Source organism: Penicillium waksmanii (genome assembly GCF_028829765.1).
Source record: "Penicillium waksmanii strain IBT 27052 chromosome Unknown utg000001l:1.0-4852451.0:1.0-4856178.0, whole genome shotgun sequence".
Classification (NCBI taxonomy): Eukaryota; Fungi; Ascomycota; class Eurotiomycetes; order Eurotiales; family Aspergillaceae; genus Penicillium; species Penicillium waksmanii.
Genome location: NW_026643248.1, coordinates 383,982 through 411,286, shown reverse-complemented (window position 1 = coordinate 411,286; position 27,305 = coordinate 383,982). Strand labels below are relative to the sequence as shown.

Sequence of the window (27,305 nt, the reverse complement as noted above, 5' to 3'; positions counted from 1 at the left end):
TGTAAGGTCCGTGATGCGGGTGGTTGAGAGGGGCCGTTTATTCCAAGGGCGGCACCTGAGTAGTACTATGTTCCAAGCCCTGGAGGTTATTCTACACAAAAAATAGAACAATAGTGTTCCACTTGGAATCGTAGAGAGGAATGTGGGAGGTCAACTTGATACTGGATTAGACACCAACTCAACTCGAGCCAAAGCCCGAGAAAACTAGTACACAGGCAATCTAGATACCCTGTCTCCTTTCCAATCCAATTCAGCCCAGTCGCTTCCACCCAATGCCCAGATCATAGAATTGCAAAGAAACAAGAAAAAAAAAGAAACAAATTGAACTTCACTTTCATTCCGAAACGCCGGGCTCCTTGGCCATACAGAAAACAAAAAAGGTGAAAGCCGAGGGGGGACATAAGAGACGTGAGAGAGATGTGCGTATAGTGACATGTCCGCTGGACAGTGCAAGAGAAATCAAGAATCAAGGAAAATGTTTACAACGAAGGGAAGTTGAATCAGAGATGCAAATATGTGGGAAAGAAAAGAAATGGAAAAGGGCCACGAGTATGATGATGTTTGTGAAGATAAAATCGCAAGAGCCATGATAGTAGCATAGGAGGAGGACCCTCGGTGATGGCTGCTCTATCTTTTAGAGGTGGACAGATCGGTACGATACCGCTCACTCGGTCGTGGTGTCGCGTCGCTATCAGGCGTAGGAGATGGGTGTAGAGGACGAGGAGTAGCTTCAGGATCCGGCGTCTCGGTATAATCGGTGTCGTCAACGCCAGAGCCAGAGCCAGAGCTAAACTCGGCAGAGAGTAGGCTACTCGTTGTCTTCACCTCAGGCGTAATGGGGCCTCGGCCTCGGCCGACTTCTCCCCCGGGAGGCGTAATTTGACCCTGGGTCAGACTCTCCGAGCTAGCCTTCGACACAGAAGGGTGGGAGGTCGGGCCCGAATAAATAGAGGTATCGCGATGTCCGAGAGAAGGACGGCGCTGGTTTGATCCAAGAGATGAGACCGATGCGTTCGGTGGTGAATTGCGGGGACCGACTTGTTCATCAACCTCTGACTCCTCGGGGATACTCATCCCCTCGAAGCGTTCCTCCAGACTCGTGCTGGCAGGGGAACCGAGGGAACCGTCGTCACTACCGCTTGCAAACTCTCCACTTTGTCGGCGTAGAGCTTCCCGCTCCTTCTTAATGAGCTCTTCGCTGCCACTGACCACACTGCCTCGACTGTTTGTGCGCATCATCTCAATGCCAAGCTTGGAGCCCGGTCGACGGTTGCGACTTGGTGGACTGCGGCGAGATTGGGCGTTGCCAAGCTCCTCGTCCTCGTCGTCGCCGGACTCCGCGCCTTCGTATCTCTTGCGCTCCAAGGACTCACGCTTCGCACGGATGGCTTCACTAGAACGCTGTTTCCGTGGAGTGAGTGTACCGGTGCCGTCCATAGCGGCCGGTGCACTGGCAGTGTGGAGTATTTGGGGAACAGGTATCGCTTTGGGATCCGGACTGCCAGGGTGGGCATCTTCGGAGATACCTAAGCCGCCGCTTCCCTGTTCCCAGTCATCATGATTGCGGCTGATGATGACAGGGACATCCTCTGGTTTGATCGACTCCATATCACCAAATACACTGCTGGTCACCGATTCATCCCGACTCGACCCCCGGTAGGAACTAGGAGGGTTTGGCACGAAGCCAGATGATGCCGAGCTAGGGCTGTCATCGGTCGGATGCGTGCTGGGACGAGTACTCGGCATCGGCAGGGGAGGGGGGGATTGCGATAGATTGTAATCCTTGGGTGGCGGTTTCCACATGCACCACTTAATTAGAGCCTCTGTTAGCTTAGAAAGTGTAGGTGGTTTCTGGATGAGTGCATCGAAGTTATGGGTCTCGGGTAGATCCTTCAAGTAACCAGTGACAGCGATAATCGGCGTGTGTCTGTTTGCGCTGCGGGTTTCACGGACCATGCGTGCAAAGTCTGCGCCATTGACTTGAGGCAACTTGTACTCGGTCATAATAATATCGAACTGAACTTCACTCAGAGCGTAGCGCACGGCCTCGGCTCCATTGGCCACCGTGATGGTTCGGCAGCGTAACTTTTCAAAGAGACGCTCCATCACCAGCCGTGAAACAGGGTGATCCTCACAGATCAGAATATCCAGGGGACGGAAAAACGGACCCTCAGTCAAATTAAATTGTGACATTCGTCGTGAGCTCTGCCTCCGGCGCTGGACTTTCAGCAAAGCCTTGGTGCGAGGATCCTCATTGTCGGAAGAAGACGGGGAAATATCAAATAATTGACTGCGTCGCTTGTGATGAGCAGGTACAAAGGATTCTCTGCTGAGGGAGGAGGACAGTTCACCGCCATCTTGAGACCCAATGGTTTGCGATCGGGCTCGGCTTGCCGGAGCACTTCCATGTCGATGACTCGAGGAAGACGGGTGCTTGTCAGGAGAATGTGCTGGCATGCGATTGGCTTTCACGGGAGAGGAGGCAACCGAGCCTAGTCGCAAGTTCGGCACGCGGGTCTGCTCCGCCGATGATGGTTGGAATGTCCCACTTGATTGGTGTGACGCGGTCGAGGAAGAGCCCGATGTTTTACGACGCTCATGGTTATGGCCGGTGCTGAACTGAACCAGAAGGGGCGAGGATGGTTGTGAGGGCCGGCTGGGGGAAGAGTTGGCCTGGCTCAAACTCGATGGCGAAGATGGCCGGTTGTTGCCCTTGTTTTGGGACATTGTACGCTGCAGCGACATTGGCAAGGGACTTCCATCCAGAGAAGGCTGAGAATTGGTCAAAGGCGTCTGTCCAGCCGAGGACGAACCAGATTGACGGTGCTGGGCCTGCATCGCTTCTTGCCGCATCTTCTGAATCACATCTTTATTGGCCTTTTCGAGCATGGGCAGATTCTTGAAGTTAAAGCTGCCAAAATCGTCGGCTAGCGAGGGCTCGCTTAGTCTCCGACTGCGCGAGTCACGGGCGTCCCGCACATGCGGAGGGATATGGAGAGGCATCAAGGGGCGCTTCATGGAATTCACCTGTGAGCGGACCTTGAACAACGCATCGTGGGGTCGATCCGTCTCGGTTGTGACTGGCATTTGCGGAGAAGGTTGATCTTCCATTTCCTCGGCGAAAGCCTGTAGGGTCGCGCCGCGAGCATCAAAGTATTCGGTGTCTTCGGGGTTTTCCAAGTTAGGAACAAACTCTGCTTTGTCTTCCAACAATGTACCCCAGTGAATATCGTTGAACCAAGGATGAGCACGAATCTCTGCTCCGCCGTTTGGGAACTTCTCCTCGACATTGGCTCCAATACGCTCACGCGGATTCAGAGTCATGAGCTTGTTCATCAAATCCAGGGACTCTGCAGTGGTGTACTCCTCGGGATCTTCTGGCCAATTGATCCTCCGATGCAAAATATTCTCGAACACTTCGTCCGGGCTGTCGGCGTTGAAGGGCGGGTATCCAAAGATGAACTCGAACATGATACACCCCAGGGACCACCAATCGCTTATCTCATCCTGACCAATTCCATTGATGGTTTCGGGAGCCAGGTAATCGGGGGTTCCGACGAATCGTCGATCATGATCTTCAGGATCGAAAAGAGCCATCACAGGAGGTAACATGCTCTGCTGCGGGGGTGTATTGTGGCTCAGAGGATTGCTGAATGTAGGTTGTAGCGGATAGAGTTGGGGAGAATCGTCCAGCTCGCTTGGCGCGTCATCTTCTGCCAGGTTACTGGACAGCATACTTGGTGAAGGTACTGGGGGGTCGTTGAGAGGCTCGTTGAGGGAAAAGCCTCTGAACATCCCGTTAAAGCTGTCACTCCCAGCACTGTCGCTACGATAACCTGATGCACGGCGAGAGCTTTGTCGACTCAGTCCACCCTGATTCAGATTGCTTTGGTTCAAACCACTTTGGTTGAGACTGAAATAAGAAGGTTGGCCCACGCTGGTGCCCGGCTCGGGTGTGATTAACGGGGTAGATCCGGGAGAGCCCGCCTGGAAGTCGAACGATGCTGATCGGGATGATGCGATAGATATGGCACGGGGGAACGGGCCCTGCTTGAGCAAGTCCGGAGCAGACTCATTTGGACTTTTCAGAACTCGCTTCTGTCGGCCAACCAATCCCATGCGGGAAAGACCAAAATCTGTCAATTTCAAATGCCCTGTCTGATCAATCAGAAGGTTGTCTGGCTTAAGGTCACGATGAACAATTCCGCGGTTATGAAGGTGCTCAACACCAAGGACCACTTCACCAATGTACTTCTTGGCCCAATCCTCAGGGAGACCGCCAAGAATCTTGACAAGGGAGGCACAGTCGCCGCCATTCAAATACTCCATTACCAGATAGAGATATTCTTTGCTTGAGAAGGTCCAATACAGCTTGGCCACGAAGTCACTCTCACCCTGCCACATCATGATAGCACGCTCGGCCTTGACATTGGTGACTTGATTCTTAGCGATCATGTCTGCCTTTTTCAAAACCTTGATGGCATAATATTCACCAGTCGACTTTTTCTTAGATAAATATACACTCCCGAAAGCGCCTTTGCTTATAGGTTTGATGATCTCAAAGTCCTTGATAGAAGGCGGTGCGGGACGTGGCTGTTGACTGACTGAGGGTAGACGGGGAGATGGTGGAGGCTTGGTGATGTCTGAAGAGGTAGCAGAGGATTGGCGACGATGATGGCGGATGTGATAAGCCAGCTCGCCCGCGTAGGTTGAAGGAGAAACAATCGGCGACGGTAAGCTTTCCGCGCCGTGCGAGTGTCGAGGTTTCGGCATTCGTAGCGGAGAGTGTGGGCCTGACACCCGAGCAGGAGAAGGTTGGCGGCGAGGGGAGCTCGACAAGCCTGGGAGAACTAAACTCCTGCGTTTTCGATCGAAGCTTCGTTCCGACGAAGGTGAGTCCGTCCGCATGGCTCCCGCGAAAGCGGATGTCGAGGGCATGCTGCCATCACTACTATCACCCGCGTCAATGTCAGACAATGGCAACCCGCGGCGAGAGGGTTGAGAGGTGCCTAAAAGACCAGCAGCACTCTTATGCGATCGGGGGGTCGGGCATTCCATAGGGCTATTTGATCCTGTAGACACAGCAGTTGAGGACGATCTTGTTTCTGCTTGTGGTAGGAACGGACGATCTGGCGAGTTTCGCATTGACATTGTCAATGCAGATGTGGTTGATTTTCGTGGGGTGGGCACCGCTGGCGCAGGTGGCTGTTGTGGTTGAACCTGTGGTTGTGGTTCTGGTTGTGGTTGCGCTTGTAGGGGTTGAGGCGGTTGTTGTTGAACTAGCGACGGTAGAGACTCATAACTTGGTTCCTGTGAAAACGGCCCCTCTCGAGCGGAAGAATAGTCACTGCCAAAAGCACCTTCCTGGACCGCTTCTTCATCGGAGGAACAGGAGGAATCGCTGAGCTGGCCAGCAGCGATACGCTCAGCCTTGCTGAGAGCAGCAGCGATACACTCTTCCACCAATACTGTATATTCAACACGAATTCTTTCCGCATATTCAACAATCTTGCGATGGCGAACAACAGCATCTACTTTGGTCTTAGCGACGGCTTCGGTATCACTTGAGAGGGCTGCCAGGCCCTGTTCCTGCTCTAGTGTATTGGAACTCGGAGAATGCCATTGAGCGACCTGGGTAATTCTGGACTCGGACTGCGGCGAGAGCGTCCGGAAATCCTCTCCAGTCTCTGCCCGAGATGATTCTTTGATGACCGACATGCTGATTTCCAACGCAGTATCGCAAAGATCGAGCACAAGCTCGACAATACGCGCTAGAGGCCGTCGAACAGTAAACGAACGAGGGCGACCGGGACCTTGTACGATGCCCGAAGCCGAGTGGTCTCTGGAGCGAGGAGGTGTCCCCGGTGCAGAGCTAATATTTGATACGGGTGCTGAGGATGGCGATGAGTTCACTGGTGATGGTCCGATCGGCAATCCTTTATACTCTGGTTGGGGCGGCGGCACGATATGACCATCAAGTCCGATCGCTGGTCTTCCCTGTCGAGACTCGAGCGCATCTAGTACTTTCACGATCGAATGTCGGTGCTCGTTCAGGTTCTCTTGCGCGATCTGGACGTCCATTTCCGCCCGATGCTCCTGGAGGCACAAGTCTGAATGCTTTTCGAACCACCACGGGGTGATTTGACGTTCACAAATTCGACAAAGTACCGGAGTTGGGGCAGGATGTTTCGCCGGGTCGGGTTCGTTCGCCGCTGCTTCCGCCAGCATGGTGAGATAGTTCGCCAGGACTTCCGCTCCAACGCCGAGCGACTCTACCAGCTGCGGTGGGAGATCGATTGTCACTTCTCGCGGTTGAGTAAACGGTCGGAGCATCCACATAGTCTGTAGCAATCGAGATTCAGGTCAGCTCTGCATATTTCGATGCGATACGGCGGATGTTCTAGGGATTGCATGGAACGTACGTGTCCGGCCTCATCATCTGTTCGCTCATATACCATAATACCCTGTCCTTCCATGGTGAGCACGTTGCGGTCGACTTCGCCCTGCGAAGAGTCCGTCGGCTCATTTGTTTGTTTCTCCTTTCCTTCATCCTCGATCTCGGCCGGGCGTGACTCGGGTGCGTATTTCAAAACCGAGTCCGGTCCCATCTGGACAGAGAAGCGAATGAAACGACTCCGAGAGTCGTCCTCCTTCATTGCCTCCATCGCATCACGAAAGACATCTTTGTTTCCCAGCAGGAGATCGGATATCAAGCAGCCTTCAACGGATTCCGGGGCCGAGCCCACAACCTGTCTCCACGATGGGCTGACCCATTTAATGCGACCGTCCAGGTTCAGATCCACGATGATATTCAACGTCTGCTCGGCGGCTTCCTTCAAATCCTCACGCTCCTCCCGCATATCGTCACTCATACTCCGGGTCATTTTCGGGTTGATATTCCGAGCCTCCTGTCGCAAGGCCGTGACAGCCGGCGGCGCGAGGAATTGGGGGTTTGTTGAGACATTGTCCGCCATAATGAATCGGTCGAGCCGACGAGGGGGTTCACGGGCGGGCGATCGAAGGTGAGGTCGGTTGTATTTGCGATAGGAATAGAATCAAAGAAAGTTGAGCAGGCTATCGAGCCAAGCAAAACCGTCTGCTGGAAGGCAGAGCGGATTGCTCTTAGGAGAGACGAGGCTATCGATTCATCCGCAACATTAATAGGCCATGACGCATCCGCAGAGTATGAAATCAATGGATCCCACTGCGAATGCACTCAAATGGCAGAATGATGGCTTTAGAGGAGGCCTAAAGGAAGTGCGAGGACGGAGGATAACGGAAGCCGTTGTCTATGCGGGGGGAATGTAGTCGCGACAAGGCCGACGCGTAGGATCATCGACGTCAACCCTAGAGGCCGACCCAGGGAGGGGGTTGTAAGAACGGGAATCAGGGAGATATTCGGGGTTAGAAAGGAGGATATCGATAAAAAAGCAACCAAACAAAAAAAAAAGAAGGGAGGGGAGGGAAAAAAGGATGAGAGGAGAGGGGGGGGGGAAGGAAGTGAGGGCGGTGATTGGCGGTGATTGGCGGCGGGTGTGCGTAAGGTCTCTCTTCTTCTTTTCCCGCTCAACAGACAACACAACAGCAGAGAGAGAGAGTCGGTCCTGGACGATCATTTCTAATTTCTTCGACCTGCCATATGGGTACGATACTCCATCATGAATCATATCGTTGACTTTTCACTGTCTTCTCGATCCTACATTCTACATTTACTACATTCCACTCTGAGGACAAGGCTCCTCGGCCTAGACAGGAGCATTGAACCAAACCTTACAATCCCAGCTCAGCTCCTTGTTCATGACGTTGATTCAATCTATCAATCTCTCCAGTCGAGCTACCTGGACTGCAGAGATGGACTCGAGTCTGGATCCGACAAGTACTTTAGGGATGCAGAGCCAAAGTCAGAGTCAGAGTCAGAGTCCGACTCAAAAAGTCTGATAAATCCTTGTGGCTGCGCCTCGTTTACCCCCCGAAGGCAGCTTTGCAGCTTGCAGTGCAGTACAATGCAGTACAGTGCAGTGTAGTGCCTTTGCGGGACCTGTGTCTCCAAGCACGCAGAGCTGGCGGATATTAGCTCCTCCGCGAACAAGCAAAACCATAAACCTACAAAACCGAAACTCGGTGGAGCACAAACAGTGGTTACAGATACGAAGTAAAGGGACGGGCTCCCCCGCCCCCCTGCTATGGCAATCCACCCACAGATTCCAAGCGGGCCCGATCCCTTCATGCCATGCAGTCCATTAGGATGTCATTCCGCCGCACTAGGACAGTATCACACCCCAGTTGGACGCCACCATCTGCTTCACGAGACTTCGCTTGTCTCGGGGTCTTCGAGAGCACGAGAGCAGACCCATGGACCCATGGCCCTGCAGTTTAATTCCCAAAGCGTTGTTAACCTTACAAAGTGGATTAACGATTACAGCATGACCGCAACACATACACACCCACCCACTCTCACCCTTTCCCTCCTCCCTGTTCAGTTGAGGGTAGACTACATTGTTGCACCTTTCACTTGTGCCACGCAGGTCTATTTCGTGTCACGATCCCTTACTAAGTAGGTCGCCATGATTCATATCTGGGGAGGGGGGGGGAAACCCAGAGCAATAAGGAAACGATCTCCCGGAATGTTCGGGAGAGAGTAGAGGGTAGAGGGGTGGAAGGTAGGGAAAAGCCCCCAAGGTTCTAGCAAGTTTCCCAACTTTCCTCAGTTTCCCAAGTTTTGGCCTTCATCGTGGACCGTGGGCGATCCTCGTCTCCACCGTTTTCTTCACCCCCCCCCCCCGATTTGCGGGGTAGTCACCTGATTCCCGTCATCATAAGCACATCGTGCCTATCGTGCCTCTCGTGCCTTTCATCTTCACCCTTTGAAGACAGGGATATACCGTTCGTCCACGGTTGTGGCCCACCATAGGCATGGACATGATGTGTTGCGAAAAGCAGGGCACTGAGTCCCCTTCCCCATGACTAACGCCATCCATACCTCCCAAAAAGTATCCCGAATTGGGGATTGGAGATACTCCCCGAGTAAACTTTATGCTTCTCCTTCCCCCCCACCCTCCTTGAATCCAATGAGACCCGGTTAGTGCCGGTCGTTCTGCATGGATCCGCCTCTGATCAGTGGGGAACGTTGGGATTCGTGGGTGCCGCTGTAATGCTTCGCGGCCGGCAGGGAGCTGCATTAGCGGACCGCGAAGGCCTGAGGGGAACCGAGTCAATTCGTAGATCTTTTCACTCATTACGTATTTCTGTGAATCATGTCCAGGCGGCCCTGTCCCTCCTACACAGGCAGTCTTATTCCCGGCTCAAGGGGGGGCGGACTAATAGTACATCCCGTGGTCAGGCGGTCACAAGGTTGAAGGCTAATCGAACCTCGAACTTGGAACTATGGTTAAGATATGAGTTGGCCTTGCATAAGTGGAGTTACTAGCTCAAGTGAGTCGATCTTGAGCCCTGAAGGTTTGTCCACTGCCCAGGGGATGTAAGTTTGACCATTGGCATACTAGCACTATTCAACCTTGGAAGTTATATATGTCTCCGAATTGTGTGGTCCATCCATGGATGACGATGTTTCGTCAGCCTTGGAATACTTCAAGTTTAAACTGGCTAGTAGTACTATACACACATCTACAGCATTGGGAAAAACTGATAGACCACCATCGGCATGAATGGGTTAACTTGCAAAAATGGGAACGGTGGGAGCATCGCATGCCTGAGGCTTCAACTATGGAATTACATGGATCGCAATATGGACACCCGTGGACGGAGACGAGCGCTCAGACCACTCCCAAGAATAAATAGCAAATTTCCGAGTCCGAGGCTTTCAAGGTTATGATAAGATTGTTTCAGATAAAAAGATAGATTGACATCTACCAGTGTCTCTAAGCCTCTAAGCCTCTCCAGGTGGGCTCCCGGGTGGTCACGTGATCCGAACTGGAAGAATGCATCTTCATATCAAAGGTCCTCCCCACGAATACTAAGAATCACCTGGTAATATACATGGATAGATCAGAAAGACATCCTTCTATGTTATAGAGCCCGGTTAGCTACTTAGTAACATTGGATGAACTGTTCCCAAATAGGTCATTGGTCCCATATTACTCGAAGCGATAGCCGCCTCAATCGTCAGGTGTCGACCCGCTCCAGCTTTGCCTGCTTTGTAATATCCAAGACCGCCCTCTATCTGAATCTATCACTTTCAAAGAAGGCTACAGCCAAACTGGTAGCAATTATCATCCTCAACTGCTCACCGATTTACATTGGTGCTTGAATGTCTTCCGCAACACCTGCAGAAGATCCCAGTGCTCGACGTAAACGGCCCGCTAGGAAGTATACCTCACGCGCCTGCGAGGAATGCCGTCGACGAAGAGCCAAGGTATGCGTCATCACCACCACCCGAATGTATATGGCCTCCGATATAGTCCAAATAACTGACCTCCTCGCTAGTGCGATGGCAATAGGCCCTCCTGCTCCCGATGTCTGGATCGCGGAATCCGCTGCCAGTACTCGACCGCCGAGGACGGGAGACAGCCCGCGCCTAAGGCATATGTGGTGATGCTACGGAATCGGATTGAGCTACTGGAGCGTGTATTGCACTCGCATGGTATTGATCCAGAAGCCTCAGTCGCCCAACTGATGGCCGAGGATGAGATTTCGAATCAACATCAATCAACTGAGCCGGAGTGGGCATCCGCTGGCTCAAATTGTAACGTCGAGGACTTGTGTGGTACTTTTGATGGAGCTTTAACCCTGGACGAATCATTGAACTTTGACCAGGATGGCGAGGTTAGATATTTTGGTCCTACCAGTGGAAGACTTCTCTTCCGTTCTTCGGCAAATGGTAAATATACCAAAGTCCTTTCCGATCGTCAGCCAATGCTGAGCTGATATTGGCATATAGACTCTCCGGTCGAAGAGGCATATTCAACAGATCCATCATGTACGGGATGCTCTAGCAACACACCGGAATGCCCAGAACCTGCCGCAACTTGTCGATACGAAGTGGCTGGCGAACTCTCTCCACCAGACGAAACCTGGCTATCAGATGAACTTCAAGCGCATCTCATCGACCTATACTTTGAATGGGAACAGCCATGGTTTCAGATGCTAAACGAAACCATCTTCCGAGAGAGTATGGCCACTGGCGGGCGATACTTCAGCCCTTTATTACTGACCTGTATCCTCGCGGTGGGCTCTCGGTATTGTGATCGACTCGACGTTCGGACCGATCCCAATGATCCCAACACGGCGGGGAGGATGTTCATCTGCAAAGCAGAGAAATTAATACAGAATGATTTGAGATGGCCCAAAATCACTACCATTCAGTCATTGGCTATCATGGGCATGTTTTACATCGTACGTTACTATAGAATGCGAGTCTCATGAGTGCCGATCGCTGACTTGATCCTCCCCAGGCAACGGGTTCGGATGCAGCTGGCTGGCTCCATCAAGGCATGGCTAATCGTCTTGCTCTGGACATGGGTTTAAATATGGATCCGGCCGTTTTGGCCGGGGCTGTATCCCTCTCGCCCATCGAGATCGAATTGAGAAGGCAGATCTATTGGTCTTTGTATTGCCATGATAAGCTTTCTGCGAGTTATGCTGGTAGAGTCTGTACCCTGCTGGTATGATACTCCCTCTCCTCAATATCCCTCCTCCATTCCGACTCATAGATCTAATCATCCCACAGGACTCGCAAGGTGTTGTGAACAAGCCGTACCTACAGTGTGCAACCACCACAGTCTTACCTTCAGCCAAGGGCAACGGTCAACTACGGGCTTACTCCCAAAGAGACGTCGCTAAACTGCACCAAGCGATGATTGACCTTTGCCGAATTCTCGAGAAGATCCTCCACTCACTGTAAGTGTGATTAGCAAAAGTCGGTATGAACCAGGCTCTAACCCATCCTAGCTGGTCACCTAGGCCCCTCCTTCATGCCCATCAGCGGTCCGCCTTCTTCGATTCCTGCGTCCTCGAACTAAAAACATGGTACTACGATCTCCCCTCGGAAATAAAAATCGACCGATCATCTGGCCCATCCAAGTTCCCACACGCCTACACAATGCTCATGGTCTACCACACAATATTCATCCTCCTCTGCGGCCCCTTCATGAACAAGCCCTCCTCCTCCAACGCGAATGCGAAAACAGAGAACATGACCAGCGCCAACCGCGGCGAATCCCAAGAAGAAAAACCAAACCCCGACCACTCCCGAACCACAAAAGCCCTCGCAAGCTGTAGTTCCTCTATCCGCGCAATGTGCCTCATAATCCAAAAGTACCGCCACACATTCGGCAGTTTCAAAATGAGTCCCATCACAGCGACATACTGCACTTTATCCGCCGCCTTAATTATAATCGAAAACTGCTGCACAATGGAAAACAAATCACCCACCACAACAAAAACCAACGCCAATTCCAATTACAGTCCCGACGCCTGCACGGCCGAAGAAGCCACAGGATCCAACCGCAATTTATCCCCACACGTAGCAGTGGGCCTGTGTATGCAAGTTCTACGAGAATTGTCAACGTCCTGGAATATCGCCAAGCGAATAGGTCGGAATTTGGAAAAAGTTTACACGCAGCGCTTCGGCTCGGATCATGTTCCCTCCCCACCGAAGGAATGTGATATTGCAGCCTATGAAGCGGCGACTCAAATCGCCGATGCGAATATACCCTTCGACACGAATGTGCCTCCCTTGGATACCTTTGATGCCGCCTTCGATAATAAGAATGCCATGCATCTCCAAAATCCCCTTTCTTTTCATCTTGAACATCAACAACTTCCCTCCGCCACCGAGGCACATTCTATTTTCCTGACTCAGAATGAGAATAGACCCCCCCGTTACTGGTTTTGATGCCGGTGTCGGTGTCGGCGTCGGTGTCAATGGTCCTGATTTTTCGAATTTGGTAAGCTCTGATGAGCTTTTTGCTCAGAATTTGGGATTTGCTTTTGAGCCGGATTGTTTACCGAGTGATTATAATATGTTTGATACGTTGAATCAGATGTATTTAGAGGAGGCGTGGTGATTTTGAAATTTTGATGATTGTGAAGAATGTGAAACGTTGTTAGAATACATGGATGATAATATATACCAGAGCGCTTTTTCCCCTTTACCCGATCTTCTAGATATATATTTGTTGTAACTTTTACTTAAGCTTTTGCTTCACGCCGATCTGTGATTGAAATAATGTTTAAAAGTCCAGATCCATCCTCATTGGGAGTTGTTGATGACATCGTCTGCGATCTTCTCTGCTAACATATCTGGGAAGGTCAGTACTAGTATGATCAGTGCCCTGAGCGAGAAGGGAGGGGAATACATACAAACAGTTGACTGAGGATGGCCCGGCGGCAAAATTGGGAACGCGCTGGCGTCGACGACTCGCAGGTTCGGAAATCCGATGACTCGGGCCCGGTTGTCGACAACGGCGTAAGGATCATCTGGGGTGCCCATTTTGCATGTGCAAGAGGCGTGGAAGATTGTCATCGCTGTTTTTCTGATGATACTGAGTAGTTCTGCATCGCTTTGATGCTTCACTCCAGGGAAATATTCTTGTCCCACAAGCACTTCTTTCATCGCGGGGTGTTGGAAGGTATCTCGGATACGTCTGTACGCCGAAATTGCCAGTTGCTGATCCGCTTCCGTGCTCAACCAATTCGGATTAATGACTGGGAGGTCGGTCATACTGGCGGAGCGAATTGTCATATTTCCCCTGGATGTTGGAGCAGTAAGGGATCCGATAATGGTACCATACTGATTGGGCCATTCGGGTTGCTGCTTGTAGGGGTCGGAGAAATTTCCGACATAGGCAGATGCTGCAAGGTACTAATTTAAAGTTAGCCTAGACTACTTGAGTGATGGAAAGTATTTAACTTACCTCAACCTCGGGCCAGTCATCAGGGAACCAGGAGAGATCGCGCTCCGCTTTGACGGACAGAGAAGCTCGCCATGGGGAGGGGATCTTTTCAAATGCCAGATAATCCGTTGATGGGTTTGTCAACATGCCATTGTGAAAGATACCGTAACTGGTAAGTTGCTCCGCAAACCAGAATGTGCTTTGTGCCAGCATGCTGAAAGTGCTGACTTTGACCTGGTAGGATGGACCGAAGAAGACATGATCCCACATGTTCTGACCAACACCCGGTATATTTGCAATCACTGGAATACTGTGTTCCTGAAGTGTCTTTGCGGGACCGATACCCGAAACCATCAAAAGCTGCGGGGACTGAAAAGCACCAGCTGAGATGATTACTTCTTTTCTTGCCTTGACGGTGAAGTCCCACCACTGACTAGCCCTGACCCCGATGGCCCGCTTGTGCTCGTCAAACAAGATCCTCTTGGCCAATGTATTTTGATAAATAGTCATCTTCTCCACATGGTTATCGTACAGGAGGAAGGCGGCCTCTGAACTGCTTCTGGTTTGATCATACGGGCGGATTGTCATCATGGTAAATTGATGGCCCATCAGTGTACCGCTGTTGAAGTCTTCTGCCTCGGGAACACCCATTGCCATCAGACCCTTGCTGACCCATCTGGAGAAGGGCATTGCATATCGGGGAAATGAAACATGCAACGGCGAGCCGCTCTCCCAGAAGGCAGACTTGTTGTATGGAGTGTTCGAATTTCCTGACTGGGGATCCGGCTCTGTGAATCTTGCAGTCTTCTGGTAGAAAGGAAGGACGTTGTCAAACCGATAGCTGGGGTCATTGACAGCTTCTGCCCACTTATCCATCGCACCACGAGGGGGGCTGTTTTCATTGTCAGCCTTTACTCAGGGTGCAATTGACGAGAGAGGAGAGAACTTACCGGTGGTAAATCATGTAATTAATGGCGGAGCTTGAGAGAACCCATTAGCGAATCTAGTGATCATGACCGAATTCAACAGACGTACGATCCTCCCACACATTTCCCTCGGGCATAATGAATGTTACGACTGCTTGCACCCGGCACTCGCTCCGCGACAAATTTCCAATCAATGTTGGTTGCCGTTTTGAGATCGGCACCGATGCCAATGGAGGCAGCCCCAGGCACACGAGAAGTCGGATGGGTGGACTCGTAATAGTCGCCTGCCTCAAGTACCGCGACAGTGAAGCCTTTTTGAGCGAGACGGGAGCCAATGGTGATACCTGCAGTTCCACCACCGACCACGACATAGTCGAAGGTCGAGTCCCAGGGAGGCCATGTTCGGAAAGAATTACGATATCGAGACTCGTTGGGAGACTGGGTGAGGCCGAGGAGACCGGCAAACACCAGAAAGGTAGTCAAGCGAAGAAGAACGGTGAAAAGCATTGGAATGAAGTTGAGAGGTATTAAGCATTAAGAAGGAAAGGATGAAGGATGAAGAAAGTGAGGTTCAAGTCGGAAAGGCGAGTTTGGCCTGGGGGGCTTTTGGCAGGGAAGGCGCGGTGGTGGTGGTGGATGGATGGCTCCTTCTCAACACGGCCAGACGGAGTTTCCAAGGTTTATTTAGACAGAATTGACTAAAACCAGTATAGTATAGTATAAACAGCATAGTGTAAATAGTAATATATCTAGTACTGGTATATTACGAGATAGTAGGACATATTGACGATATTTAGAATTCATCACGGTTAGCTTTGAGGAAATGGGTGCTATTGGTAGGACTGGTAATAACCGCACGCTCTGTATTTGATATGCCGTAACACTCGCATAGATGAAAATTACTATTACCACAATAATAGTAGTACTACTATGTAGTACACTATCGCTGTTTGGTATTTAAGACTCTGTATAGCATTGGTACTTCCAAGGTTGATCCATATGTTTTCGAGGCCTCAGGCTGCAAACTAGTCGACTTTATGCACGTCGGATCCATCTGCGCGAACTAGGTATCCCTGCATAAGACTTGCATGGCATACTCCAGTACGAGTATAACTAGTCATGACAGGTCTAGTATATCTAATTGAGTTCCATCTTCCGGAGCAATTGACTATTACTAGTAAATAGTCATTGGAGTCGGATATTACCTTTAATTACCAAATAATCCCGAATTAACCTAAAATAAATCCAGATGGAAAGCCTGGATTGAAACCCCAATCTTCGATATACGATTGATCCTTCAATTGAGCAAGTCCAATAGAACCAAATGAATTAATGGTCCTCATTGTCTTCCCGTGGTGAAGCGGGGTCAAAATGCCCCTCACCTACGTGGCTAGTGTTAAAAGAAGGAGTTGCATTCGGAAGTGTCATTCATCCCAGCCTAATCTACCTTTTTCTTTGTCAATAACTTATATATTTTTCCGTCTTGATCTGCCCTTTTCGACTCAATTTTTAATACTTAACGACAATTGCAAGTCACAATGACGACGCCTCCCACCGTACCTGTCCAACTCCTCGTCTTCGCCAAGCGAAAGGAGGACCTCACAAAACAAGAATTTGACGACTACTGGCGGGGCCCTCACGCGAAGAAATTTCTTGAATTTGACATCGTGAAGAAGCATTGTACTAGATATGAACAGGTATGCACCAACCCCTCAAAACGTTCCAAAATATTAACCGATTCCCCCAGTACCATGATGACCCCACTGCACGAGCTGATGGCGAGACCGCACTTGGACTGCCACATTCGGGATGGGATGGAGTCGCTTCGTTGACATTTGACTCCGCTGAAGGGGCTAAGGCGGTTTTCAGTGATCCTGAATTCCTCGATTGGGCAACTAACGATGAGCCGCGCTTCTGTGCTGGTCCAAATATCGCGCAGCGAATGATGCTCGTTGGCAACCCTGAGGTTATCTATAAAGCTTAGGATGCTACTGAAAGAATGATAGTGCCACCTTTTTAAGAGTCAAACATGGATTCAATAATACGTCCCATTAGACGGTGGGTCTCTTGGGATCTGCATAGCTCTATGTTTATGAAGACAATAAAGCGATTGCAGATTCATCACACACCACGAGCCTTTCTTTAGGAACAGGAGTTTGAGGCTGCCATTTCCAGTTCTCGGCAATTGTTATTTAAGAAACCCACTCGCGAACACTGACAATCAGATAAAATTAGACGATCGTGCGCTCTTTCTCTCTTCCCTGTTTTTCTGAATAGAAAAAGAGAGATGGACTGAACACAATAAACGCCCCCACTGCTATGGCCATTGGCACCATGTCCAAAGCCACAAGATACCACTCAGTGCGCATCAAATGACCCCTCCATCCTCCTGATAACTCGGCGATGCGGTATGCATTGCGAACAAGCACCATCAGTGTCGAACCCCACATAGCCACCAGGACCGGCCACCCTGTTATCGACAATAGCCGGATTCCCTTCGCGCGCAGCCTGAAAGCTGTTCCCAACATCAAGGCCACAAAAAGAACGGTATTGCTGAATTGAAAAATAATGCCAGACCGCATGATATTTGACCCGTGATTGAGTTGGTCGTAATTCTGTGCGCTTGATACCAAGACTCCCCCGACAGTTTGAATGGCCAATGAGATGATATCCAGGATGATAAAAGCAATCCAGAAGAACTTGGGAGGGATATGGAAGAGTCTGTCTCCGGTATTTTCCAAACTGCCTCTGATTAGCGATACAATTTCATGGCTTTGTTCACTGTACTCACATTTTACAGAAAAGGATATAGCCTGCGGCGGAAATGAACACTGGGCTGACGATAAGACTGCAGATTTGGATCATGAACGGCATCCAGTTGGCTGGCTGGAATAGAGTTAGCAGCAAATACTCACGTACGAGGCGTTGAATTAACCTGGCATACATCGTAATGAGCCCAGAGTCGCCCTCCCCATCCGATGGCCTCTCCCACAGCGGCAAGGGCAAGGGTTATCATCCAGTAGTGCTTATATTTTCCGAAGATAATCTGAATGATGCATGCAAGCATTAAAATGCCAAAGTAGACAGTCCCAAAAAGAGCCGCCGGCTTGCTGGGTAGATAACCATAGAAATCAGCTGACTCGGCCATGATGAGAACTTGAAGATAATCGACAATTTCGTTTGAACATTGTGATTGAGAGTGACCGGCAAATATAGTATTAAAGTAAATGATGCAACGGAGATTCTTTGATCAGATCAGGCAGCCAGATTCAGGTTCTTCACCTAGTATATCTTTCTATTTGTCGAGTTATACGTGTTGGCAGAATGTCCGCGAAATGGCCGCGTTATACCCGCTAGTCAACTACTACAACAGTATAATTGTTGCACGAGAGGGGACTGTGGCCAATCAGCGTCACCCCACTGCGTGCACAATTAGTAAACATTATGCATTTGACCGCTTTCGACTCGGGGACTCATCCAACCTGAGGTTTCTACCGTACAATCACCGCGAAAGTCCCGTCCCCGGAAAATAATATGTACTTTCCATCCTTGAGTCAATTGCAATCGCCGTCAGACTATGCCCCCAGCGTTCAAGATTGACGGAGAAAATCCGGGACATCCTAAAAATGCCAGTACGACTCAAACGAGGACTGCCGCGAGAATCCTGCAACTTTTGCCACGGGCGAAAGATCAAATGCGATCGGTCACTGCGTGCAAAAGAGGGACATACCTCATGTTCACAGTGTGCCTTACGTCAAAGTCCTTGTCGTTTGGATGATCCGACGGAGACACGTACCCCTTCGCGTGCTCGCGAAACTGCCCGCGGAGGTAAGACGGGCCTAAATTTAGGTGATGGAGATGGCATACTACCACGCGGTGATAACCCAGAAGCCACTCCCTTTGCTTCAACATCTCAACCAGAACCTCTCCAGCTGCAGGAATATGACCAGTCCACTTCGATACATTATCCAGATATTATGTTCGATGAAAATTTTCTTACTCTGAGCCGTGACAACATCTTCTTTCTGGATCAAGTTTTCATGGACGACAACGGAGAAGCAAGATGGCTTGCCGACGATCAGGGTGTTGGTGTTACTATTAGTAATACTAGTAATATTGATGAAGGCCTTTCTGGCCTGAGCGAACAACAAGCTCAGCAATCGACGGAAATATCCTCTTGGCCAGACGGCGTTACAGATTCGAATACCGCTTTTACTGCTGCAATAAATTGCTACTTTAAGTTCGCAGCACCATGGTTGCCGATTCTCCTGGAAGACGCCTTCTGGGAAGACTACCGCAACGGACGGGCCAGCCATGTTCTCGCCTCCGCTGTAGCCTGTCGCGGTATGCCCTTCACTGCAGTTCCCGATAGGTGGAATATTCAGCAGCGATTTGCTCGCGATTTCCGAGAGGCATATCTCGGTGCTCGGAGCATCGCTTCCGATGATGGTTCAATTAGACTCGATGATCTCGAAGCGCTGGCGCTCATGGTTAATTTCGAGTATGATGACACTGATACTCCGCCTCTTCATTCAAATCTGGGAAGGCTGTTTTTAAAGCATGAATCGCTGGTCTTGATGACGTTACAGTCTCGTATCCAAGATCGTGTTTCCACGAGTTCTGGCTCAATGGTGTCGCTGGCGAGAGCTCGGGAGCGACGCGTGCTTCTTTACTGGCACGTCTATGGCCTTGATGCCTTTCACTGTTTGGATCGAAAGCAGATCTCTCTAATTCCCGACAAGAACAAAAGCGAAAATGGCAATTTGCCTCCGCACGAGGTTAGTGACTTTCTCGACGCCGTCCTTGAACTTGCAGTCATTGCTCGAAAACTTCTGCAGCGACTGTGCAGTGAATCGGCAAAACGTTCTGGTGTTGAGCCCAACGATGTGCATGACTTATATGAACAAATCTATCACTGGAGGAATCAAACCTGTCCTCCGCATTTACGGAGGCATGAAGAAAGTCTCGGGGTACTGGCAACTCAGGATAAGAATGAGGATTACCCCACTGAAATGCAGAGACACATTCAACTCCATCGGGCTGTACTATGGGCATTAGAAATCAATTGTTTGATGCAAGTTGAGTGCGCTGTATCCGACTTTGGCATCCGAGACAGTGCGAACTTACGAGCAGACATAACTGCAGCACGTGTGAAATATGAAAGCCTACGTGCTTTGAACAACACCATTTCCATATGTCACTGGATCGATCTACACACCATCAGCGACGAAGATGGCAAGCAGCACTCTCTAGTCGACCTCGCGCCGTTGGCCTTGCGCAATGTTTGTGCCGGGCTATGCTATTGGTCATGTCAAAATTTGAACGACACCTATTCGACTCAAATATCAAAGAAGCCTGCCCTTTCGGACGGGAGGCAAGCCCGAACCGATGGACAGAATCACACAATGGACGACCGTATACAGAATGCAAAGCTGTTGCGAGATACAGCTGCAAAAGCAACATCGCACAGGGATACGGCCGATATCCTCGCGCGACTCGACAAACAAATCACCATGTTCAAGGCAACGTTGAGTAATGCCTCGGAAGCTGGTTCATGAAGATTCTGTGCCTGCCTCGCTGCTTGTATTAGCTATCATGTATAATTCTGAGCGAAGGTTTGATTTTATTGGGGACTGTGAAAGGCTCAGGGTCTTAGACAAGTGACATGGTTGTGTTGTTTGGGCTCGGCATTTTCAAACAAGTTTTCTACTTTCTGAGTCTTTTTGAGATGATCTGTTGACCATTCATCTCAGGTACCTAGTAGGTATCCAAATACGGTATTGATTATAGTGCAGATCAGCTCTATGTACTCCGTACAAGGAGCTGCACTAAACCCTCACCAGCGTCTGGAAAATACTAGTAGTTCTAGTGGGAAAATAACCGGCATTAACATCAAATTTACCTGTGGAGAGCGTTTAAAGGTACAATGAGTAGAATTTGGTATTATGAATAGAACTTTTCTTTAACCACATAGGTTCTCCCTGCGTATACAGATAATAGCTACTAGTACATACCAACCGATGGCTGTACACGGCAACATTTTAATATGGACCAGGCCTTGGGCATATGCAACCCGTATTCTTCACACAATCTCACCGCATTATTCTCCCGCCTGATCGAATAAGATCTCAATGCATGATTTGCCCCGCATATCTCTTGCGATTCCCAAGGGAGTGATTGTACAGTGCTGAAGAACTACGCCAGACGCCGAATTCATGCCGGTACGGTTCTCGTATCTGATCATATGAATATCCCTGTCTCACGTAGTCGGAAATGAACTTGGGAGCCTCCTGTCTTTCCTTCGGAGTTCTCTTAATGCGGCACCCGGCGGTCGAAACTGGGGTGGGGGGTCTTTCTGGGAGGACTGAATCCTGGGGTAAGACAGTGGATGCTCCAGGGGGGTGCAAGATGGCAGAACCGGCGGATGGTTCCTTCGTGGCGCCACTCTCAGTCGGTGTCGATCCCGAGGATTCTGCTCCTGTCGCATTTGGGCGGAAAGTGCATAGCCCGTCTAAAGTCTCGGATTCTCCCACATTGGCGACAACTGGGATCTCGTCTGTGCTGAGGTGGCTTTGCGATGATTTTGGACGAAGCAAGGCTGACTGTATGCGAGGTTTCTTATTTGTACCATCTGGCTCTGAGATGAAATGTCAGTTAGAATGTCGCCGTGCTGCAAATCCGCATACGTACTCGAATCTTCATATTCTCTTTTCATGAGTGAAAAGCCTTTCGGATACAATCTGGCCTCACCGTTAAGATATTCTTTGATCTCTTCTTCGCGGTGTTGCAGATCGACCTCAAGTTCCAAGAACTTCTCGAGCGCTTCAACATTGATCAGTATCGGGCGAAAGGGAGCGACCACCTGGAGAGGAAACGAAACATACCCGGCTTGAAAAACTCGACGATCTCTCGCTTCTTTTCGGTCGCATACAGTTCGTCCTGCCAATCCGAGTGGGTCGGTATCTCACAGCTGCAGTACCCTTCCAGACATTTGTACTCATCCCTAGTGACTGTCGCGATGTAGTCACCCAGACGACCTTTGTAGTGGGCTGGGCCAATTTCACATGGACAGCGTTTGAAAACACCGCGTCGGAGGCCGATGATGGTTTGAATCCAATTTGGGCGCTCGCTCGGGTTCTCTTTATTCATCCCAACGGGGACGACTGCTGGGCCATCCTTTTTGGTGTTGAAGCTGATTGCCTTGTTTGCCCAGCTTCCCCAGGTATCGGCGGCGGGATCTTGAAGAACAAAGCTCTTCTTTTCTTCGACGATAATTTGGCTCTCGTCGATGAACTGGCAAATTGTCTGAAGGGCTCTCTCGATGGTGTCTGGGCTGCTGATACTGGACTCCTTGGGTGGGACAAACAAATCCCAGTCGCATGTTCCAAATCGTGGTGCACAGTCAAGCGAAATACTCCGTCCGGTTATGCTCTGTGGGTGTGGTTGTTGGCTGCTTGCCATTTCATCGCTATCAGGAATAACAGTCTCCATTTGCCCTGCTGAATCGAACTGGTGTGAGAAAGTGAGGCAAGGAATTGGAGAGGAAGGATCTGGTTGCAAGCTTCAAGTTATTTATCTCATGTAGAGCGTCAAGAGAAGTGGGGAGTGGGAAGTGGGAAAATCAACAGAAGCGAGAGTTGATGTTGATGGGTACCTGCAGGTTTTCAAGTCCACCTGAAGTTGTGCATTCACTGCCGTTTGACCAGGTGACCCGCAATGTTAGTACTAGTACTTGTATACCCAGGACTCGGATACACTATGGTGATCCATACATCATGATAGTCGCAATTGACCCAGTGTTTCTGCTAGGATAACTCAATAACAATTCAGAGTAGTGCTTAGTGCTAGTACTAGATACATGACTGTACAGGATATCTAACTATTAGTACCATGGACTCAACACTTACGATTCACTAGTTACTAGGTACGAGTAGTGTCTTTCTTTAGCACTTTTCATGAGCCAATTTTCAATGTCGAATAGTAGGAAAGCTAGTACTATCCCCTAGAAACTGGTGGGCCTTTATTGCAGCTCTTGTAGATGGTGAATACTAGTGGTGGGCTATCGATCTGCAGTATGACTACCTCGTACAACTTGAAGTACTTGAATACCTACTACTTGGGATGAATGATTAAAAAACCATGATTATCTCGAACTCGAGAGTACATATGCAGAATGCAAGAGGATTATGTTTGACAACACCAAGTCAAAACACCACAACCAGGATCAACAGCATTTACTAAATCTCCGAGTCATATCCATCACGACCCGACTTCGATCACTACACCTCTTGATCCACTCGCAAAAATATTATTATCATTTTCCCAGCCACATTAGTATTTCGCCTGTTTGCCCATTTTTCCAACCTTTGCTCCGCCAACGAAGAAAGTCTACAGGTCCAAAATGGAGGAGCCAATGGGCATTCCTGCCCCCGCGCTACTGCATGGGAATAGCAAATCCTGTTGATTGCAACCAATCAGAAAACCTGGGTTGGGTCGAATCCTGGCAGGTTTGACAGGGTATATACTGAAGACCTGGAGGAAGCAAACGAATCTCACGGGAAAACTGCGTGCTAAACCGTCACAGTTCAACTTGTACGGAGTACCACTGTTCTCTGTAGAATTACAGATCCTTGTTGGCGACCTCGTAAACAAACCACCTGGGCATAACCCTTGGAAGGTTCCAGGTTGCTGGTACACCCTCGTTTGTATTCCCTGGATCTTGGAATTTTGAAGGTTTTTACAGATGGAATGCGATGTATGTTTGCTCAACTGACTCAGATTTCTCTGATCCTAACCGCCTGTGAAGGCACCAGTGACTCCAGACAGTTCGATTCTGTCGGAAATACGGATTGAAAAGATCGTAGAAAAGATGAAGCCTGAAGTCGGATCTTTATTCCTGAAAGGTTCCTTGCCCCCAAAGCGAGCCTTCGAATATAACGGTAGGTACCATCACATGGATCTTGGTCGTTCTCGCTTCATATAAGTCTCGCATTGCGGCAGGCCTGGGCTGACAACTTGAATAAAGAGAACGATCGGGAAACCGAAGAGACTCAGCGACTAGCGGCGCAGAGAAGAATTATACAGAGAGCAGAGCCTACTGTTGAGTTTTCGGCTGGTCGTAGATACGAAAAGGAGTCTCCAGGATTGCACAATGGCGAACAAGGCGATGATGCCACTAGACCATCCGAATACGGTCCAGCCTTGAAACCATCATCGGAACCTGGAAGGACCCTCCGCAGCGCTATATGGGGAAGAAAACCTGTTTCATACAATCTCAGCAACGTTGAAGATCCAACCACCGAAGACCCTTTATTGCGCCAAGAAGGCTTGCCACACGAGGCTCGATCAACCGATCTCAATTCATCAAGAGGCGCTACTCCAGTGTCTAACCATGAAAACAGGATCGAAAGAACACCAGATGAGCGTAGATTTGGCCCAAGCTTTATCCACAGACTTGTAACCCCAAAGCTGAAATGGGAGGAAATGAGACCAATTTATAAAGAAAGATTTGGGGATTGGCGCACTGCGGCGGCGATGCGAAACATGAATCGCGAGTACCTAGATACTTGAAGAGGAAGAGGCAGAGAGATTAGAACAATAGCAAAAATACTAGATAGTTATTTATCGAGTCTATATCTGAGTCAGAATCCATCTCGTCAATACTATGCTAGCAATCCCTGAGAATGGACATATTCAGTGCGAGAGACACATCCTGGCGACAATCTGGCGACATTTATCACCATTCAGAAACAAAGAAAGAGCCTTACAATTCCTAGGGAAACATGCTACAAGCATATTCTGCAAGACTGCAAGCTGGGTAACGTAACCTGATGCTTGCAGAACCATAGATCGGTAATACATCATAGCTATCTGTGAATCTGTTGCAAAGAGTGAAACTAGTATCCGTAGCGTTCAATAGAGGCCATTGTATTATTCCTCTTGAAATAAATTGTCCTATTCTTTCAGAAAGATTCGTAGCTTAAAGGACTTCATGGCAATATCCGGTCCTGTTCTTGGCCAGTTATGCTTCCTTGTAAATGGGCAACACTGGACCTCCCACTTTCCTCTTTCCTCTTCCTTCTCCTTTACCTTCCTCCAACCCGAACCGCTACCCTACAATTTGAATTTCTCCATATCATCTTCAACACCATGTTTAGTAAGTTATCGCAAGGCTTTGGTCTTCATGGTTACCCTACTAATCAATACTTATCCAAGTCCGCCTGGCCGGGCCCCAGGCGGGGTGGTTCGCCAAATTCCCCAACTTCAATTACAGTCCCAACGCCAAAGTCAGCGACGAATTCAAGCGCCTGGGAGCGCAACGACACTGGAAGTTTGGCTCCCGTACCTGGAGAAGAAACTGGCGCGAGTGCTGGAACTACGAATACGATCGCCTCATCGGCCACTGGGCCGCCAGCCTCGCTACATGGCAGCAGATGTGCGCCAAGCTGGGCTTGGATGACAGCCTAGGCTCGATCAACAAATGCAAAAAGGTAATATCATCACTATCCAGTAGCTACTACTTGATGGCGCGCTAAGGCTTTGTATGAAAGGCTTTGGCGAGTGTCTACGTCAGCATTATCGATCTACTCGAATGCTGGGAGACTGCGGAAAAGCCTCGCATTTTCCGCAACAAGAAGGAGCTCTCCAAATACACCAAGGCCGGCAAAATGTTCCACCGCGACATCGCCAAGCAGGACAAGGTCCTCCGTGTTCTGCTCAAGAGGCTCGTTTGAGCCGGGCAGCAGCCCAATCAGCCAGACAGAACTCAATGAGCCTTCGACGCTCTAGGTGTCTGACTGGGAGCGACAAATTCAGGTGGTTGTACGACGAAATAATCCAGGTGGTTCGCGCGAGAGTTGCCCAGGTGGGCCGGGGGGTTTAAGCCTCCCCCGGGGCCCGATACCCCGATGGCGCGACCTGCAGTTTTCAAAAATCTAGCGATTTCTTTTTTTTATTTGTCGGTAAATACCTTATTCTTATTCATATGGGCGTATCTTTACTTGAAAAGGTTCATTCTTTGATTTCTATGAGGCCGTGAGTGCCAAGATCGTACTCACGATAAAGACAGTTCAATCCCATCTTGTTGTACAATATCAAGCCAATCAACACTCACGGACGAGCTAGATGATTTCCGCGCAATTCTTAAGCGCCAAAGCTTCTCCAAGACTGATAACGCTACTTGCACATTTCTAAATCCGCGCGACTCAATCATGTCGAGCATCCTATCCCGAATGATCTTGATATGTGATTCGTCCGTTGCCTCCCCTCCCGCGAGGAATATCGGGAAGAGCAAAGTGCATTCGGGTAAACTTCGAGTTGGCATTTGCTCGATACTCTCGACAATGGCCGCAGCTTGGGCTGTTGCTTTTGATGAAAGACCTACTGCTTGGAGTGGGAATGCTCTTCGTTGCGAGCGGTAGAGGTGTAAGAGTGCCGAGCTTCGATAAGTCTCCGCTAATAATCTTAATGAGGTATCTGCGGATGCGGGACATGCCCAAAGATTCAGTCTGCTTTCGAGTGACGAAAATCTGGTCAGGATTTCAGCTCGTTCGAGTTCCTCGTGAACACTGTTTGTGTTATGATCGAATGCGAAATCGTTGTCGGCCACAATTTGTACTCCCGAGGTAATGTTCTTGATCTCTTCATTCAGCGCAGTTATTTTCGAAATTATTTCGAGGATCTCCGATGCAAGACCAAAATGCGAGTCTGGCAGTCTAGGCTCGTCGAGTCGAAGAAAATGATGCGAACTCAACAGCGGTGCTTGGTCGCGCGCGACGGCCATGACAATATCCCGATAGGCAAAGTTCCGAAGCAGCCAGCGCCCCGAATGTGCATCTTCGAATGGCTTCAGTAACTCCGTAGTGGATGAACCTTTAAGGACTGCTGTGGATGTGTTGGCTGAAATAACACCGGCAGCGCCGACTAGATGCTGATACCAGGCGGCTCCATTATCTGACATGATGCTCTCCAATGAGCACAGGACTAAGGACATGGCGAGATTGGCCTCAATATTCGTGGGGTCTGATTCGAGGGCACCGCGGAGACCACTCAGTGCTCCACATCGGTTCTGAATCGCCACTTGCTGAAAGGAGTGGTCCCTCAGTGACAGGTGTGCGGAGGACCACGCGATCAGCGTGTTTAGCAAGGGTGGGCTGTGCATGGCCATCGGCAGAAATACTAGGATTTGGCATTAGGAGCCGGCGCCACAAGAGATAGAATGCTGATCACTTACCAGATAAGAAAGAATTGTTCTCAATGTTGGTCGTTAGAAGATGCGTGAAGGTCTGTGTGTAATATCGGAGGAAGTGCCGGCGGCTCGACGGGGACGTGCAGTCGGCATGTTCATCAACCCAGAATAAAACTGGATCTGGGTTATTGAACAGTCGAAATGGACTGTTTGATTTGTCCTCAGATGGCACCACTGACTTGACGTTCTGCTTATCCTGCGCAACGGATCTCGGCTCTTCCCATTTGCATTTATAGTTCAATCGAACGCATTCTCTGCACACAGGATAACCTAGATCAC

The 27,305-nt window shown here is 49.7% G+C and overlaps 9 protein-coding genes across 9 annotated transcripts; 4 read left to right on the top strand and 5 right to left on the bottom strand.

Moving 5' to 3' along the window:
• Window positions 1–627: 627 nt before the first annotated feature.
• On the bottom strand, window positions 628–6,974 carry N7481_000141 (protein kinase RIM15; the record flags this gene model as incomplete). Its single annotated transcript, XM_057259360.1, has 2 exons — window positions 628–6,342; window positions 6,423–6,974. 2 exons carry the CDS (start codon window positions 6,972–6,974, stop codon window positions 628–630), a joined length of 6,267 nt encoding a protein of 2,088 aa, XP_057127192.1.
• Window positions 6,975–10,267: 3,293 nt separating this feature from the next.
• On the top strand, window positions 10,268–12,853 carry N7481_000140 (uncharacterized protein; the record flags this gene model as incomplete). The annotated part of the gene is made up of 6 exons (XM_057259359.1): window positions 10,268–10,372; window positions 10,444–10,837; window positions 10,898–11,352; window positions 11,412–11,621; window positions 11,687–11,856; window positions 11,908–12,853. The coding sequence occupies 6 exons, from the start codon at window positions 10,268–10,270 to the stop codon at window positions 12,851–12,853; spliced, it is 2,280 nt and encodes a 759-aa protein (XP_057127191.1).
• A 357-nt stretch (window positions 12,854–13,210) lies between these two features.
• Window positions 13,211–15,286, bottom strand: N7481_000139 (GMC family oxidoreductase; the record flags this gene model as incomplete). Its single annotated transcript, XM_057259358.1, has 5 exons — window positions 13,211–13,260; window positions 13,321–13,822; window positions 13,875–14,745; window positions 14,804–14,833; window positions 14,889–15,286. 5 exons carry the CDS (start codon window positions 15,284–15,286, stop codon window positions 13,211–13,213), a joined length of 1,851 nt encoding a protein of 616 aa, XP_057127190.1.
• Window positions 15,287–16,317: 1,031 nt separating this feature from the next.
• N7481_000138 (EthD domain-containing protein) lies at window positions 16,318–16,763 on the top strand (the record flags this gene model as incomplete). The annotated part of the gene is made up of 2 exons (XM_057259357.1): window positions 16,318–16,476; window positions 16,527–16,763. 2 exons carry the CDS (start codon window positions 16,318–16,320, stop codon window positions 16,761–16,763), a joined length of 396 nt encoding a protein of 131 aa, XP_057127189.1.
• A 247-nt stretch (window positions 16,764–17,010) lies between these two features.
• Window positions 17,011–17,927, bottom strand: N7481_000137 (RTA1 domain-containing protein; the record flags this gene model as incomplete). Its single annotated transcript, XM_057259356.1, has 3 exons — window positions 17,011–17,521; window positions 17,571–17,665; window positions 17,724–17,927. 3 exons carry the CDS (start codon window positions 17,925–17,927, stop codon window positions 17,011–17,013), a joined length of 810 nt encoding a protein of 269 aa, XP_057127188.1.
• Window positions 17,928–18,405: 478 nt separating this feature from the next.
• N7481_000136 (Zn(II)2Cys6 transcription factor) lies at window positions 18,406–20,337 on the top strand (the record flags this gene model as incomplete). The annotated part of the gene is made up of 1 exon (XM_057259355.1): window positions 18,406–20,337. The coding sequence occupies one exon, from the start codon at window positions 18,406–18,408 to the stop codon at window positions 20,335–20,337; it is 1,932 nt and encodes a 643-aa protein (XP_057127187.1).
• A 570-nt stretch (window positions 20,338–20,907) lies between these two features.
• Window positions 20,908–22,270, bottom strand: N7481_000135 (uncharacterized protein; the record flags this gene model as incomplete). Its single annotated transcript, XM_057259354.1, has 3 exons — window positions 20,908–21,416; window positions 21,470–21,601; window positions 21,664–22,270. The coding sequence occupies 3 exons, from the start codon at window positions 22,268–22,270 to the stop codon at window positions 20,908–20,910; spliced, it is 1,248 nt and encodes a 415-aa protein (XP_057127186.1).
• A 2,658-nt stretch (window positions 22,271–24,928) lies between these two features.
• Window positions 24,929–25,512, top strand: N7481_000134 (uncharacterized protein; the record flags this gene model as incomplete). Its single annotated transcript, XM_057259353.1, has 3 exons — window positions 24,929–24,935; window positions 24,995–25,269; window positions 25,330–25,512. The coding sequence occupies 3 exons, from the start codon at window positions 24,929–24,931 to the stop codon at window positions 25,510–25,512; spliced, it is 465 nt and encodes a 154-aa protein (XP_057127185.1).
• A 320-nt stretch (window positions 25,513–25,832) lies between these two features.
• N7481_000133 (fungal specific transcription factor domain-containing protein) lies at window positions 25,833–26,939 on the bottom strand (the record flags this gene model as incomplete). The annotated part of the gene is made up of 1 exon (XM_057259352.1): window positions 25,833–26,939. The coding sequence occupies one exon, from the start codon at window positions 26,937–26,939 to the stop codon at window positions 25,833–25,835; it is 1,107 nt and encodes a 368-aa protein (XP_057127184.1).
• Between the last annotated feature and the right edge of the window lie 366 nt (window positions 26,940–27,305).